General features: G+C 55.0%; 5 protein-coding genes across 5 annotated transcripts; 2 read left to right on the top strand and 3 right to left on the bottom strand.

The window, feature by feature from the left end:
• Positions 1–1,865: 1,865 nt before the first annotated feature.
• CH63R_13814 (SNF2 family domain-containing protein) lies at positions 1,866–5,440 on the bottom strand (the record flags this gene model as incomplete). Its single annotated transcript, XM_018308788.1, has 9 exons — positions 1,866–2,243; positions 2,330–2,481; positions 2,576–3,059; positions 3,168–3,609; positions 3,665–3,772; positions 3,847–3,899; positions 3,957–4,036; positions 4,243–4,433; positions 4,491–5,440. The coding sequence occupies 9 exons, from the start codon at positions 5,438–5,440 to the stop codon at positions 1,866–1,868; spliced, it is 2,838 nt and encodes a 945-aa protein (XP_018151106.1).
• Positions 5,441–6,565: 1,125 nt separating this feature from the next.
• CH63R_13813 (Pre-rRNA-processing protein ESF1) lies at positions 6,566–8,749 on the top strand (the record flags this gene model as incomplete). Its single annotated transcript, XM_018308787.1, has 1 exon — positions 6,566–8,749. One exon carries the CDS (start codon positions 6,566–6,568, stop codon positions 8,747–8,749), a length of 2,184 nt encoding a protein of 727 aa, XP_018151105.1.
• Positions 8,750–9,239: 490 nt separating this feature from the next.
• On the bottom strand, positions 9,240–9,485 carry CH63R_13812 (uncharacterized protein; the record flags this gene model as incomplete). The annotated part of the gene is made up of 1 exon (XM_018308786.1): positions 9,240–9,485. The coding sequence occupies one exon, from the start codon at positions 9,483–9,485 to the stop codon at positions 9,240–9,242; it is 246 nt and encodes an 81-aa protein (XP_018151104.1).
• A 467-nt stretch (positions 9,486–9,952) lies between these two features.
• On the bottom strand, positions 9,953–11,173 carry CH63R_13811 (Methionyl-tRNA synthetase; the record flags this gene model as incomplete). Its single annotated transcript, XM_018308785.1, has 1 exon — positions 9,953–11,173. The coding sequence occupies one exon, from the start codon at positions 11,171–11,173 to the stop codon at positions 9,953–9,955; it is 1,221 nt and encodes a 406-aa protein (XP_018151103.1).
• A 1,338-nt stretch (positions 11,174–12,511) lies between these two features.
• CH63R_13810 (SNF2 super family protein) lies at positions 12,512–15,356 on the top strand (the record flags this gene model as incomplete). Its single annotated transcript, XM_018308784.1, has 4 exons — positions 12,512–13,025; positions 13,103–13,416; positions 13,478–15,189; positions 15,245–15,356. 4 exons carry the CDS (start codon positions 12,512–12,514, stop codon positions 15,354–15,356), a joined length of 2,652 nt encoding a protein of 883 aa, XP_018151102.1.
• Between the last annotated feature and the right edge of the window lie 1,229 nt (positions 15,357–16,585).

The raw sequence follows: 16,585 nt of genomic DNA, 5'->3' as shown, positions 1-16,585 counted from the left end.
AAAAGGTCGTTTCCAAGTCCGAAGGATTCGCTTCGCAGACCTGGCGTTCGCGGTGTCACACCCTCGTTTCGTCGCTGAATTAGATGGTCCGGCAACGGAGTTGACTCCGGCGAGAGTCGGTTTTCTTCTCGCAAGTTGTTCCCGTGTCAGAGTGCTTGTGCCGCCTGCGCCTACCTGCGCCCATCATGGGAAGAGCTGAGCTAATTACGTATCGCGGTTGGGGTGAGGATTTGGGGAAGGGGGGGGTCCTGGCTGTTGGATACCCGTCCATTTGCAAATATCCAAGTTCCAATTTGACGGAAGGAGAAAATGGGTGGATGCCGCCGGCGGGTAGACCGCGCTGGGATGAGAAAAGCACAAAGAGCTCAAAGCATCAGAGACCCAAGGGGCCCCCGGGTGGAATCCCGACCCCTGGGCTTTTGGGGAGATACATTGTAAGAAGGCAAGGGGTTAATAGTGTATGCAGGGCCCGTGTCGTTTATCCCGTACAAGGTTGGCGTGGAGGGCCGGTTCCCGGCCAAGTTGTGTCGATCCTGCGGCAACCCCAACCCATGGGTGTGCTGAGAAAGATTCAGGAGCATCTCTTGGAAGACAGGTGACCCCCTGGCGTGGTGAGATTGCCTTTCCTAGGTGGCCCCCTACTCACGATTGCGATCCGGCGGTGCTATTTTCGCCTGTCGTGCTTGGCCGAGCCACGTGAGCACGAACTCGGCTCCCAATTTACCCCCTCCTCCTTTCAACTACGCCGTGTCCCAGTCCCTTCCAGGTTTCTGAGGTAAATTAGAGAGGGATTTACGGGTGCGTGGGTTGGAATGATGCAAATCCGTAGACAAGATGCTGCGCCTGTCGTTCTGTGTGTGGTGGGATGTCGTGTCCACATTTCCTCTGGTTACCCCTCTGTCGAACATCTGACGTGACGTTGACGAAGATGACGACCCAGGGACAGGTGTCTCCTATCTGATTTTTCTTAAATTAATTCCCCCTTTATTTCTTCATCTCTTACATTAAGCCTCTGCGGGTATGCATGCAGTATTTTGATGGGACGCTGGGGTGACAGATGTGGCAGGGTAATACAACAGGGCAGGTGAGTGACTGACCACGAAAGGGGAAGAAGGTGGGGGGAGGGGAGTTTGTTAGTCTCCTAATTTTCTAACATTAGAAGATCATCATCAAAAAAGGAAACAAAAGTCTTTGCCTACAAGATTTGTGTAAGAGACGCAAAGTGCCAGCTTCTTTGCCCCCCCCCCCCCCCCCCCCCCCTCCCGTGACGTCGAGTTGCAACCATAAATCAACTCTGACCACAACAAGGTACTTTCTTTTACTCTCCTTTTTCTAGAATTCTGTTGAAGGATGTTTTTGGGGGTGAAGGAGGGGGAAGAAAGAAAAAGAAAGGGAAAGAACCCCCGAAGAGAGTCTTCCGTCTGTGTTCCTTGTTGAAAGAGCCTCTTCCCAATAGCTAAGCAACTGGTTCGTTCTCTGCTGGCCTCCGAACAGGCCCACTCCCATGGACACTTGGTTCATCATATACACACGGAGCTTGGGTTTGGTGAGATGGTTGTCTCTTTTGGTGCTTTTTCTTATCTATTCGTACATGCCATACCTCTTTTCCTAACTAAGTGACCAAGTTGAGAGAGGTAGGTTTTCTTTCATCATGACTAGACCCTGAATGTCCTATCGCCAACCAGAGGACCTCAGTGCCCCTGCAGCCAGTAGCTAGAGCAACCTCAAAGTCTGTGTCTCCAAGAGCCCTTGCAGATGTCCAGACCACCCACCCACCTTTGTCTACCTCTGCCGCGCTTTCCCAATAGCAAACTCCCGCCTCAAGCAGTCTTTGTCGTGTCCAGTCTGCAAGCTGTGTCAAAAGATCAATGAACGCCCAGAACGCTCTCGGGACCGTTCTCCTCCTCAATCTCTTCGATCAAGCGCTGCTTCGTCTCGTCCCACGCGATAGGGGCAGTAAGGGCCATCCTCTCAAAGTCGCTGAGCATCTCGGTGACGCGGCCGTCGTCCTGCATGACATATTCTATCTCCTGCGTCTTGCGGCCTTGCAGGTCCGTGATGTACTCATCGATGGTGTCGCGCGCCTTGATGGCAACGGCGTGCGAGGGCTTCAGCTGGCCCATGCGGTTGACGCGCCCGTTGGCCTGGTCGCCGGCGGACTCGTTCCACCACGAGTCGATCTGGATGATCCGGTTGGCGCAGGTCAGGTTCAGGGCCTGGCCGCCGACTCTCATCGAGGCAATCTTGCCGAGTGGGAGGTCAGTGTCAGTATGCTTACTTGTTGTACTCAGGGGGAGCTGGGGCGACGGGGCGAGGGGGGCTGACTTACAAGAATCTTGACCTTTGGATCATTTTTGAAAGCGTCCACCGCGTCAATCTTCTCCTTTGTGGTGAGCTTGCCGTTGAGGTACACGAACGGAATCCCCTCGAGGTTCAGGACAACACCCAGAAGGACCGCGGTCTTGATGAACTCAATGAAGACTGGCAAGATAAAAAGTTAGTGTCGCAGGAACGCGGACAAGGGTGTGATTACCACAGATGGACGAGGGAAGGGGGGTAGACAGTCACTACGTACTGATGATCTTGTCCTCGGGCGCCTCCATCTGCCACTGGAGGATGATCTCTTTGGCGACTGTGAGCTTGGTGCCGGGGCAAGGGACGCCGCCGTTCCAGTTCACGCTGATGTTGACGAACATGGCATCGTTATCGTCGAGGACAGGGAGGTTGTTAATGTAGTCGGCACCGTGCTTGCGCCGCATGACCCTCTTCCTCTCGCGGTTCTCCTGGACCTTGCGACTCTTCGCCGCAATTATCTGCCTGCTGGTCGCATTGTTGGTGACCAAGGTCTCGTCGTGGGGATCCTCGTTGTCGGACTCCTCGTTGTCTGAATCCTCGTCGCCAGACTCCTCCGTCGCCTCCGAGACGTGCCCCTGAGCCATGGCCTTGAGGGTCGGGACCCGTTCAATTTTGAGCTTGTCCAACGGGTGTTTGCACGTCGGGCATTTCTTCAGTTTGAGCATTTTCTTGTAGAAGCATGCACCGCAGATGATGTGGTTGCACTGGAGACTACTCAGCATACGGTTTTCTCAAGGTTCACAATATTAAGGGGAGAGGATAAGATGCGGGATAAAGGGTTCCGGGGAGGAGGGGGGAGACGATTCTCCTACCTCAGCGATGCGCCATGGGTCGGCTTGCTGCCTCTGCTTGCATATGCCGCATTTGATGTCGACAATCTCTTTCTCGGCAATCGTACCCTCAAGCAGGCGAGACATGGAGAACATGCCTCCAAAGCTGGACTTGCCAAAAGGGTCCATCGGGACGTAGCTGATTTCCTGGGGCGTGAGAGCGGGGGCCTCTTCGTCATCGCTGTCGGGCTGCTGGGTGGCAGAGGCGGTGTCCGGGTCCTCTCTGCTGGTCCGTCTTCCAATCTGGTGATAGACCCATCTCCTGCCCTCGACCTCCTTGAGGCTGTCGATCAACGCCCGAATGGCCGCGCAGTCGATCTTTTCGAGGAACGACTTCTCGAGCAGATAGGGGTGCGATATGGCTCTTCTCTTGTTGGCCATTGCGACAATCGACGCCTTGCTTTTGAAGTGATCGGTGATGGCGCTTGGTAAGATGTTAGAAACGAAGGATTTGATAAGGACTGGTCTGTTCCACTTACTCATAGATGAGCCGTTCTTCCTCGGACAGGTTGACCCAACGGATCTCGGCGTCGAAGTTGGGAATGCCCTCCAGCATTTGCTTTCCCAAGAACTCGTCTTCATGGTTCCTACCATGCCATCATCTCGTCAGTCTGTTCCGGGGGGCGAGGGGGGTTGTTGGTCAAGTCCGAGTCAAGCTTACCTGCGGATTGTGATCTGGTTGATCAACGCGTCCAATTTCCTGGCGGCATCGGGCTACGATTCGGTCAGCTTTGAGGAACGTTGCTCCTATCAGGTGTTCACAAGACGTACTCCCTTCTTGTAAATTCGGATGAAGTCCTTCTTTGTGTCTATACCCTCTACCCGGACGAGCTTCACATAGGGATAGATCTCTGCGATTGGAAATTCCCGGTTAGCGATTGTGTGAACAAGAGGAGGGGGAGAGGGGCAGTGAGTGAGGTCGCACCTTTGCATTGGTTGATCAGTGGAGTCCCGCTGAGTCCCCAGACTCTCTTGGTGTTCAACTGGTAGCAGGAAAGGAATGCTGTTGAAGGTGTCGGTCAGCAGCTGTGTGAAGAAGCCTCGCAGGCGGACCTACTCTGAGTCTCCGAATTCTTGATGGTATGAAGCTCGTCAAACACAACGCGGTACCACTCGATGTCGAACAGGGGGCCGGCGATTTGCTTCACGGCCGCTCGGAGCGCTTGCGTTCCCTTGCCATGCTTCGTGATCAGAGCCTCCATCTTCTTTCCCGAAGGATACTTGAGGAGCTCCTGATATGTCGTGATGCTATGCAAAAGTGGTCAGTTGTGGCTAAAGTAGAGCAACGAACGAAGCAAGACTTACACAATCTTGTACTGGGCGATCTGGCTGATCTCCAGAGTGTTGGAACCCTTCTTGAAAACCAGCACGTCTCCAGGCTGAATGGCGCTGGTATGCTTGATGATGGCCTCTGACCATTCCTTCAGGACATTGGGCCCGGGGACAACCACAAGCGTACCACCGCAGCCCGCTTGAATGTCCTCAGACAGGGGGGGACAACCTACTATAAGCAGAAGACTGGTGAGGGTTTTCCCCATACCCATTTGGTCTCCCAAGATGCCTCCGTTGGGTCGCTCTGTAGCATTCTCTCTGATGACCATGCGGGCTGAGGCCTGTAGCTGCCATCCCCGAACAGGCGTCTTCATGCCCCTCAGCAAGTAGTCAGAGACACCAACGCAAGTGACAACCCCACGGCCCCAGATCTTCATCCCCAGTCTTGCGTCCTCCCGCTGCGACCCAAGGTGTCTGTTACTGTCTCCTTCGGTAGTGGCCATAGCAATCTGTCGCATTCTCACTTGCCTCGACACCTTGGCCTGGTTGGGGTTCGGGATAGCTCCGAGTTCAGGCAAGGCACTAGAACCAAGCTCTTCTAGGTCGCTGAGGTGATTGTTCGTTGTTCTTCGCTGCCGCCGGCGTTTCGCTTTGGGAGGCTGTAAGACAATGTCAGTGATACCTGCCTTACGCTTCACCTGGATCTGACGGATGAAGTCCCTCTTCAGGTTCTTGTCAGCCTTTTGTCTGAGAAAGACTGTGTACTCTTGGGCTGTACGAGCTTGTCGTGTGACTGAATCTTTTGTAGTGTTGTCGTCAGCAAATGTCACCCGCTTTCTTTTCTTTCCGGCGAGCTTTGTACCTAAAGCCTGTTCTTGAACCTCGTACTCTGAGTCGTCTTCGGCGTCCATCATCAGTTCATCGTCCATGCTTTCCTGCATTTCCTCATCATCCATCTCGCTCTGGCTGACTTCAGCGTCCATTGTTCTAGTCAGAATCTCAGAACGGTCAGTGGTTGCAGTTGAATGAGCTAGTGACGCGACAGTGTTCGAGCTGGCCAAGATCATTTCTGTGTCTTCTTCCTCTTCTCTCTTGGTGCTGTCATTGTTGTCAACCTCTTGACGAACAAAGAGATCTGAGTTTTCCTCCATAGTGTTGGGCACTGGCGGAAGGCAACTGGGCTCGTACAAATCATGCATACTCATGAATTGCTGTTGAAGAAGTTCATCCTCGGTCTGGGAAGAAAAGTTGGCAAGCTTGCGATCTTTCGAGTGTGAGATAAAGTGGAAAGCGGTCTGATCTTCTGAGTGCGAAGTGTTCTCGAGTTTGTCTTCTGATGGTTTGTAAGACGACCAAGGCGGAAGGATTGCCTTCTTTCCCTTATGGCCTTTGAGAGGGAAATCCATGACGAAGGCAAGAGCGTCAACTTAAGATGAAAAGAGCTTGGCTGTCTGGAAAAAGGATTCCTAGAATCGATGAGGAAAGTGCAAGTGGGAAGAAAAGATACTTGGCCACAGAGGGTTCGAAATTTAAGGTAGGGGAGAGGGTGAAGGGATAACAAGGAAAGAGCAAGAGCTTGGGTAGCTGGAGCAAATTTGCAGTGAGTATGGAGAGTTCTGAAAGGGACAAGTAAGACCTGAAAGTGATCAAGCAACTAAAGAGTGGAGCTGGTTGTTGTTGTTGTTGTGGTAGCTTGTTGTGTTGTGGTCTGGCGGAAGTTGAAAAGGGTGTGTAGGTTAAGAAAAGGGCTGGCTCTTATAGGTAGTATTAAAAAAAACTCAGGCTTGTGCTTAAGGAAGGCGCACGAAGCGAGGCTCCATTCGCAAGAGGAAGGTGCAAGGAAGAAAAAACAAAAGGCGTATTCATAGACTTGCAGATGGGAATGGCTTCCTCTTCATCTTCCTCCAAGGCAGCACAGCCGTTGCCAGCTGGCTACTGGGCTTCCACCTGGCGCAACAGGTGCCCCCAACTGACCGCTTTTCTGGCAGAACATCTTGTGTGCCCCACTAAATTTTCATCGACCCCCACGGCCGAGTAGCATTTTCCAGTTGCATGCGATACGGCGAAGATTTGCATCATCCCGCAACCTTCAATTCCACATTGCAACCATGTCTTCAAAATCGAGCAAAAATGGCAAAAACGGCCAAATCGCCGACTCCCGGTTCTCGAATTTCGAGACCGACCCTCGCTTCCGCCTTCCATCCAAGAAGCAGACCAAGACGACAATCGACAAGCGCTTCTCCCGCATGCTGAAGGACGACTCTTTCACAGGCACCGCAAAAGTCGATCGTTACGGCCGAAAAGTCAAGTCCGACACCAAGAAGAAGGCTCTGCAGCGACTCTACGAGCCTGAGGATGGTGAAGAGGAGGATGAGGAGGAGCAGGACAAGGGAATGGAGGTCGAGGCCGACGACGTAGTGGAGCGCGAGCTGGCAAAGGCCAACGCGAAGTACGATCCCGCGCGTGGTGGCGGTTTCTCCGAGTCTGAGTCTGAGTCCGAGTCCGACGACGATGACGAGTCGGACGAAGAAACCACTGCCGTGGCCGACCCCAAAGCGTCCATGTCGCGCCTGCACGACGAGCAAGCCGACGTCGAGGATGGCGAAGTCACGAACCGCATAGCGATCGTCAACCTTGACTGGGACAACATAAAATCGGCAGATCTGTTTGCTCTCTTCGCCAGCTTTTTGCCCTCCACCGGCGGCCGCATCGAGAAGGTCTCGGTGTACCCTAGCGAGTTCGGCAAAGAGCGCATGGGGCGCGAGGAGCTGGAAGGTCCTCCGAAGGAGATCTTCAAGAAGTCCGATGGTTCCGACGAAGATAGCGAGGACAGCGAAGCAGAGGAAGAGGCGATCAAGAAGGAGCTGTTGGAGGAGGGCGACGCGGAGGACTTTGACCACGATGCGCTGCGCAAGTACCAGCTCGACCGGCTGCGATACTTCTACGCCGTCATGACCGTCTCCGACAAGACGACAGCACAGAAGCTCTACGAGGCCACCGACGGCACCGAGTACCAGTCATCATCCAACTTCCTCGACCTGCGATTCATCCCCGACGATGTCACCTTTGACGACGAGCCCAGGGACGAATGCGACAAGATGCCGGAGGGATACAAGCCCGTCGAGTTCACCACCGACGCCCTACAACACTCCAAGGTCAAGCTCACATGGGACATCAACCCCGATGACGCTGCGCGCAAGGCCTCCATCAACCGTGCCTTTACCGGTAGCCGCTCGCAGCTCGAGGAGAACGACCTGAAGGCGTACCTGGCCAGCGACAGCGAGGACGATGGTGATTCGTTCGCGGGCTTCGAAGACGAGGAGAAGAAAGAGGGTGAGGAGGCGGCTGCCGAGCCCAAGCTCTCCAAGAAAGAGCTCGCCCGCCGGAAGATGAGAGAGGCCCTGGGGTTGGGCGCCGAGGAGGAGAAGAAGAAGTCCAAGGACGGCCCCGTTGGCGAGATGGAGATCACATTCACGCCCGCCCTGACAGAAAGCAAGAAGGACAAGAAGCCAGAGGAGGAGGAGACGACGATCGAGAAGTACAAGCGCAAGGAACGCGAGCGCAAGGAGAAGAAGCGCGAGGCAGCCCGCGCCAGACGCGAGGGCGGCACGGCGACCGCAGAGGTCGCAGAGCCCGCAGAGGAAGAAGAGGTTGGCGACGCGGGAGAGGACCTCGGCTTCGACGACCCTTTCTTCACGACCGATGAGCCGGTGGCGGCGTCCAAGACGAAGACGTCGGTCCGCAAGGAAGAGCGCCTGGCGAAGCGTGCGGCGCGCGAAGCCGAGGAAAAGGAGAAGGCGGAGCAGAAGGCACAGCTGCAGCTGCTGATGGCGGACGAGAATGACAACGAGCAGGCGGCGCACCTGGACCATTTCGACATGAACGAGATTCTCAAGGCGGAGAAGCTCAAGAAGAAGAAGGGCAAGGCGGCCAAGCGTCTGGCGGCCAAGAAGGCGGCGGCCGGTGGGGACGAGAACGTCGGCTTGCAGCAGGATTTCCGGATGGACGTCGACGACGACCGCTTCAAGGCCGTGTTCGAGAGCCACGAGTACGCCATCGACCCCTCGAACCCCAAGTTCAAGGGCACCGAGGCGATGCAGAAGCTGCTCGAGGAGGGCCGCAAGAAGAGGAAGGCCGGCGGCGGCGACGACGACGAGGCGCCGGCGGAGAGGGAGGGCAAGAAGGCCAAGAAGTCCAAGGGGGAGAGGAAGGCGGAGGACGAGGAGCTCAGCAGGCTCGTGGCGTCGGTCAAGAAGAAGGCGAGCAGCAAGGCCGGCAAGAAACAGGCATGAGTCCTGTAAGATTTTCCTATCAGTTGGGAGGCGTGTGCGCGCGTGTGTGGTCATACCCTAGACGGTGGATGGAGCTCAAAAGTTATTGCAAATGTACAAAGCACATGGTCACTATGCGAAGAGATTTTTCGTCGAAAAAGGGGGACAGGGTTCGTCCTTTTTTAGTGTGTGATGGTATCCCGTAACTTGCTACTTGAGAAGAGGTATCTCGTGTGCCCGTAAAATGTTCCTTCAACGACTCAGAAACTTAAGGCGTCCTATTCCATGCGGACGTCAGTCCTCTAGCCATTGCCATGGCCGTATCACAGTATTCCACGTACCCAGCAGCTCACTTGTATTGGCATGTGCCTTCTTGAAGACAAGAGATGTCGCGGGTGTCGCGTCCCATGGGAGCACGTACGGCGCATCGGAGCGCTGGCCCGATGGAAGACGAAAGGGCTGGGCGAAGCTGACGAAGCTGACGACTGACCGAAAGAACCACGGGGCGCATTCAGAGCGTGTGGTCTACCGGCGGCATCCGAGTGTCTCGCTGGGGAGGGGCAGACTCCTGGCGAGCCTCACCGTCATCGTCGTCGTCGTCGTCGTCGTTGGCGACGGGGCGGCCCGTGTCGGGCTTCCAGCCCATGCGGTTCTCGCGATACCAGCTGGAGATGTTCGCGAGGACGACGAGCTCGACGAGGATGCCGATCGAGAGGGCGACGGCGACGGCTTTGAGGACCGGCTGTGGGATTTCCATGGTGGGCGATAGATGCTCTTGTGTCTCTTGAAGGGTCGTGGGAGGGAGCGGCCTGGTGTGGGATACCCTCTGACTTTTGTGGTTTGCGGATGGAGAGGATCGGGGAAGGCAGCTTGGGGAAAGCAAGGTAACATGGACGGAGAGGGTGTTCAAGGGATCCGAGACGGGAAGGAAAACATACACATGGCGGCTTGTTGCGTCTGGAAGATAATGTCGGTGTGCGCTTCACGAGGCAACGCAGCAAGTCCAGGGGAACCAGCAGAAAGATGACCGTCACAAACGCCTGGCCCAACAGCAAACACATACATGAGGCTTATTAGATGCAAAGGGGGGATATTTTTTCTAGCTTTTGATGACCCAGTAACTCACTTTTGCGTTCAGCTTTTCATTTTTCATCATTGACAATAAAGACATCAAAAGAGCCTCAATCTCTCCTGTTTCCTGTCTTATAATCTTTCTTACTCCCATTACCGCACAACGGCGTCCTTCAGGCTGGGAACGGTGCAAAGGCCACCAGACTTGGTCACCAGCTTGCCGACACCCTGCTTGCCGAGGGCCTCGACGACGCCGGCGTCGAAGGCGACAGCCAGGTCGTCGGTGGTGGTGAAGCCGGGCTGGAAGGTCTCCCAGATCTTCTTCTTGGGGTTCAGGACACCCTCGGGCTCTCCCTCCCAGCCCTCGAAGTAGACCCTCTCGCCGGCCTTTGCGTCGGCGGGGGGCGTGACGAGCTCGACGGGGCCCTTGTGGTCGTCGACCTCACCCTCCTTGAGCTTGGGGGAGGCGGCCAGAACCATGGCGCACGACTTGATGCCGCGCATCTTGACGGGCTTCAGGTTGCAGACGACGACGACCTTACGGCCCTGCATGGACTCGAGGGGCACGAGGCCGTTGAGGCCGGAGCAGACGGTGCGGCAGACCTGACCCTCGTACTCGGTGGTGTCGTCGTTGGGCTCGTCGCCAACAGCGATGGTGGAGACGTAGAGCGAGTCGGCCTCCGGGTGCTTGATGGCCTTGAGGATGTGGCCGACGCGGAGGTCGATGAGGGCGGGGGACAGGGGCGCGGCGGGGGCGGCGGCCTTCTGGGGCTTGGGGGCCTTCTCCTTCTTCTCCTTCTTGGGCTTCGCGTCGCCACCGGCAACGACGGCCTTGACCTTGTCCTTGGCCTCGACGACGGCCTCCTTGACCTTTTCGCCGGCGGACTTGTCCTTGTTGTCCTTGGTGCGGTCGGGGATGGCGGCGGCCTTGTCACCACCAGCGGCGGCGGCAGCGGCGGCCTTCTCCTTCTTGAGGCGCTCCTTCTCGGCCTTGGCGTCGACGGGGGGCTTCACGTAGAGGACCTCATCGAGCTGAACGGGGACCTTGTCCTCGGGCTTCACGTCGGCGGAGAAGGCGGGGTAGTTCTGGACGAAGTCGAGGTGGCGGACGATGTGGGGGTAGCCCTTCTCGCCAGTGCGCTGCTCGGGGGACCAGGCGGCGACGAGGGGCCGGACGGCGGAGTAGAGGGCGGTGTCGGCCTTGCTGGGCTTGGTGCCGAGAAGGGTGGTGCGGGTGCTCAGGTGGGAGTTGAGGGTGTCGAGGATCGGGGAGGCGTCGTCGGCGGAGGCGGTCTGCTGCAGGCGGGCGGCAGTGGTGAGCCACTGCTGGATCTCGGTCTCCTCGTTGGGAGTGTAGGTAGTGTTGGAGGCCATTCTTGCGAGTCGGAAGGGGGAGAGGCTGCGGGAGATGGGTCGGATGGCACGCAGAGGGGAGAGCATCGGTTGTGTGAGTCTGAGATGGGAAATTTTAGTAGGTGACTGCGGGGTATTAGTGGCAGCAGAGCGAAGGGACAGGGAGGACTGCCCCTGCACGCCAAATTCAAGTGTATTTCTGCCTCAGGCATGTGTTTCTCCCAGTCAAGGAGGCACCGAAGTGGGTGACAATTCTCGGTGGACCTCGGTGAGCGTGTTCATCTCATTCCCCAGTATTATCCCTTCTAACAGCCATAGCTGTGCAAGTTAGAATTTAGGAATGAAATTGCATTAGATGTTAACACTCAGCTACGCAATGGTAAAATGAAACTCATGAATCTACAACAGCGCCAACTTCAGTTACTGCTACCTTATGTAGTTACTAAATCTCGAGGGCTACAATTGCACCTCTATAGGGCATGTTGACAGCAGATGAACAGACATAGTAGCAGCCAGGCGCTCCTACTCAGGACCTACTCCAGGCAGAACTGACAAGACGAACGACATCTAACCTGAAAACACCCAAAGAATAACATAAAATAAACAAAAAGAAAGACAACCTGAAGAAACAAGAAAAGACAGCAAGCGTGCTTTGGGTCCTGATCCCCTCCGCTTGTATCTCAATGACGGAATACGTACCTTGTCTGGTGCTTCGATGACGATGGCTATGTGAATGACATACAACAGAAAAAGAAAAAACGAAATAAAACGAAGGAAAAAAAAAAAAAGAAAAAGAAAAAGACTGGGGCTTTAATTGAAACCGACACGAATCCACGTGACTCCGCCTTTCCTTTTCCTCCCTTCGCGTCGCGCCCCGACCTTTTTTGCCCCGCGATCGCGCCCCCTACGCCAGCAGCTGAAGCACGTCTGTTCCTGCGTCTCCTTCCCCCGTTACGCCCATCATTCGCCGCCGACCGCCGACCAGTTCCCCCCTAACTTGCACTTCTCTACTCGCCGCGACCCGCAGGTCTTGTCACTTCAGTCTGCCATCAAGGCCAATTCTTTTCTTGGGCTTTTCTTTTTCCTCAATTGCATCTTTCCAGCTTCCCACATTATTCCCCAGGGACACAAGCAGGCACAGACCAAGCCCAAACCGCTAATCTTAGCGTGCTGGTGGCAATATCATCATCGATTTTCGCCGCGTTTTGCTGCTGCTTTTCTGCTACAGTCTCTTCGCACTCTCGGCTTTCGCAACAAGTCAACCAACTGGAGACAACGGGCTACATTGCCAGGAAATTGCAGAACATCGTTCTCATCTAGGCTTGCTCGCGTCGCATACGTTGCACCCGCTCTCTCACCATGGACTCCTCCGCCACTTCCGAGGTCGAGTCCGTCCTGTCCACCAACAGAAGACGCCTAGACACCAGCGCCCCTTCTTCGCCTCCCAGGGACGACAGTGTTGAGCCCATTGATGCCGCTTTTAAGAGCATCGTCGAAGAGGAGGCCAAGGCTCGCGCCGCCAATGAGAGAAAGACGAAGGCGGCTAAGAAGGCACAGAACGCCAAGAACCGCCGCAAGAAGAAGAATGAGCTGAGCAAGGAAGAGAGGCAGAGACGGGCTAAGGAGCTGGAGGGTCTGCTCGCCAGGTCTGCCGCTTTCAGTGACATGCTTCGCACCAAGACGCAGGCCTTGGGCCGCGTCGGCACCAGTCTGGATGGCGAAACACTCGGAGATCACAAGTTGGACATGGCCACTCAGCCCAAGCTCCTGACTGGCGGCGAAATGCGTGACTATCAACTCGAGGGTCTCACCTGGATGGCTGAGATCTGCCTGCAGGGCCTGTCTGGAATCCTTGCCGATGAGATGGGTCTTGGTGAGTGTCTCGCCCTTGCGCAGCTTGCCCGATGACGCTTCCTTCAACCTCCGTCCTAGCGACTTACTTCTCTACAGGCAAGACGGTTCAGACCATTTCCCTCATCGCCCATACCAGAGAACAGAACTACTTGGGCCCTCACTTGATCGTCGCGCCCCTCAGCACCCTGTCCAACTGGATGGACGAGTTTGAGAAGTGGTGCCCCGATATCCCCGTCGTGCTGTTCCATGGAGACGCCAAGCAGCGGGCCAAGATTAGAAAAGAGCAGCTGGACCCGAACATCAAGAATGGAGTGCCCACGAAAAAGTTTCCCGTAGTCTGCACCTCGTACGAGATGGTTCTTAGAGAACGAGCTACTCTGGCAAAGTTCAAGTGGGCTTTCATCATCATTGTGAGTGAGAGCCTGTGCTCACGCCGTGCTTCCGGACCTCCGTGTGCTGACCACTTCTCAGGACGAGGGCCACCGCATGAAGAACTTTGAGTCCAAGCTATTCCAGGAGCTTGAGAACTTTACTTCGGCAACCCGAATGCTCATCACGGGCACGCCTCTTCAGAACAACCTCCGGGAGCTCTGGGCTCTCCTCCACTTCCTCTTACCTGGCATTTTCAAAGACTGGGAGGCCTTCGAAGAGTGGTTCAATTTTGACGATTTGCAGGACGAGGAAGGCACCGAGGGTTTCATCGCCGACCGCGAGAACCAAGAGTTGATCAAGAAGATTCACGTCATTCTTCAACCTCTTCTTCTGCGTCGAGTCAAGGCCGATGTCGCCGCTCACCTCCCCAAGAAGCGCGAGTACATCCTCTTCGCCCCGATGACCAAGGAGCAGACAGACATCTACAACGCCATTAACGACAAGAAGATTGACACCCGTGCGTACTTGGAAAACAAGGTAGTCGAACGATTGACTGCTGCCCTCGGCGTGCCTGTCAAGTCAGAGGCTGCCCCTGCGAAACAGGCAGACATTCCCATCCGAAGCAGCCCTAGAAAGGCAGAATCGAAGGTGGCGCCTGAGCCCAAGAAGACCAACGCATTCTCGGCTATGATGAACCGAGCTAGAAGCTCATCCAGCAAGGTCCAAGATGTTGCAACGGCGGTGTCGTCCAAGACTCCGTCCAAGACTCCGTCCAAGGCATCTTCTCGCGCCAGTTCCAAGCGCAAAGAGGCGCCTACCTCTGAGACTCCGCAGCCGAAGAGCGCCAAGTCGTCTCGACAGTCGACCCCTTCAACCACCACCCGAGGTCGAGTCACTCGTGGCAGACGCCGCTACGTTGACTCCGATCCCGACGACGACGACAAGCTCTCCGACGACGAGTTTGAAGCAAAACTGGCGAATGAGGCTGAGCAGGGCAGCAAGGACGACAATGCCATCGTCTTATCTGACGAAGAGCAGCAACGAGTCAAGCTTCTCGAGCATGCCAAGAAGGAGATGAGTTCAAAGAAGCTCGGCAACCCCGACATGCAACTTCGCCTCGTGTGCAACAGCCCCCACAACTTCTTCGATCCTTGGAGCTACGAGGGCAGCCCTCCGGTTGACGAGAGCATCGTTACCTCGTCCGGCAAGATGCTCATGCTCGATCGGCTCCTCCCCACCTTGTTCGCCAGGGGTCACAAGGTGCTCATCTTCAGTCAGTTCAAGACCCAGCTCGACATTCTCCAGGACTACTGTGAGCTTCGCAAGTGGAACGCCTGCCGCCTAGATGGTTCCGTTTCCCAGGAGAGCCGGCGTGACCAGATTAAAGAGTTCAATCAGAACCCCGACTTCAAGATCTTCTTGCTCTCGACGCGCGCCGGTGGCCAGGGCATCAACCTCGCAAGTGCCGACACCGTCATCCTCTTCGACAGTGACTGGAATCCCCAGCAGGATCTCCAGGCTCAGGATCGCTGCCATCGCATCGGCCAGACCCGTCCCGTCATTGTCTATCGACTAGCCACAAAGGGCACTGTCGAGGAGGAGCTTCTCCTGAGCGCCGATGCCAAACGCCGCCTGGAGAAGCTGGTCATCAAGAAGGGCTCATTCAAGACCATGGGTCAGAAGGTGGATCTTCAAGAGGACCTGGACAAGGAGACGCTGAAGTCTCTGCTGTTGAAGGATGGCCAGATCTTTAAGCGCTCGGGAGAGCACGAGATTCTCAGCGACAAGGATCTCGACGTGCTTTGCGACAGGTAGTATTTCCATCGTGGCGTACATTCCAGACAATAATTGCTGACTGCTTTACAGGAGCGACGAGGCCTACTCTCAAGCTGCCCGGGGCACTGCCAACGCCGATGGATACAAGGTTATCGAGACGACTTCCGGTGGCATCGCCATTGCCGGCGAGGATACTGCTTAATTTGACTGGGCCGCGTTTTGGTGTTTCGCCTTTCTATGACTTTCTCCCGGAGAATCCCAGAGAGTCGTACATTCATATTGATTCCCTTGGGACATGCGGACAACCAGGCTGCCTGCGGCCTTTCTTGCGTTATCTCGGAAGCTAGCAGTCGGTCTAGATTTACCAAAATGCTGCCCTATCTTGCCACGTGGGTCGATGATCATATTAAAATGACCACTGTCGAGGGTTGAAGAGGACGAGCATTAGAGATTGGAGGAAATGGGGATGTATTTGCTGTGAGAGCCCGGCCATAGCCGTGGCCTACTAATGGGAACGAAGGATGAATGGTGGGTTTGAAGCTGCGTTTCCCAGATGGAGGACATTTTCAGACTTTGGGGAAGGTTAGACAACTCTTGTAAACTTGTATTGGCGTTTTATACCCGGAACATGTTTGAACGACATGATTAGATAGCTGTCGATCAAATATTCACATTTATGTACGTGGCTCGTCGCCGAAGGGGGTTCACCAGCATGCTGTGTCCTCGTTCAGCTACAAGGCACGCACACGTTTGCTCTTTGACCGTTGCGAAAAGTTGCACAAGGTCTTAATTTGATGAGGCCAAGATATATCAATGAACAGATCTAGCAGAACTAAACACGTAAAGGGGCTCTGTGTTTGACCATGTGCATGCAGCTCTGTACTTACACAGGAGATTAAATGCAGAGAGGGCACTAGTGTTATTTCTTTCAACTGTATATTATGAAAGTAACAATATACAGGTATTGTTGTTTCTTTAAAATGAGCATTTTTTCTAAGCATTGTGGAACATCAACTTACCAAGCGTCCTCACCTGCAGCCTTAACATGTTGTTCTTCAATTGTTCGGTCACTGTCAAGATGGGGGCTAGCTTATCAGCAAGCTCCAGTGACATCTTGTGACTAATTCCCTTAAGTGCCTGGATAAGAAGGTGGGGGGCATCCCCACACTGATCGCAGTCGATGCGTTCTGTTCTGCTTGCCCCTCAGGTTCTCAAGAAGTCGGCCCAGTCCGGCGGTCTCCAAATCCCTCAATGACTAACCATTGCACGCTTTACGCAGCAGACGTCGAACGGCAGTATCGTCTTCCTCGTCGTTTCTGACTCTTGAGTTGACTCATACCTGATAGTGCTCTTGTTGGTAAGACTCGCCTTATAGGGGTTGCCTTGTGCAAGTAATACTCAGAGCCAAGTTTCTTGTTCTCTTGAACGAGA

The sequence above is a fragment of the Colletotrichum higginsianum genome, chromosome 10, assembly GCF_001672515.1.
Source record: "Colletotrichum higginsianum IMI 349063 chromosome 10, whole genome shotgun sequence".
In the NCBI taxonomy this organism is placed as follows: domain Eukaryota; kingdom Fungi; phylum Ascomycota; class Sordariomycetes; order Glomerellales; family Glomerellaceae; genus Colletotrichum; species Colletotrichum higginsianum.
This window is presented reverse-complemented; position numbering and strand designations above follow the sequence as displayed.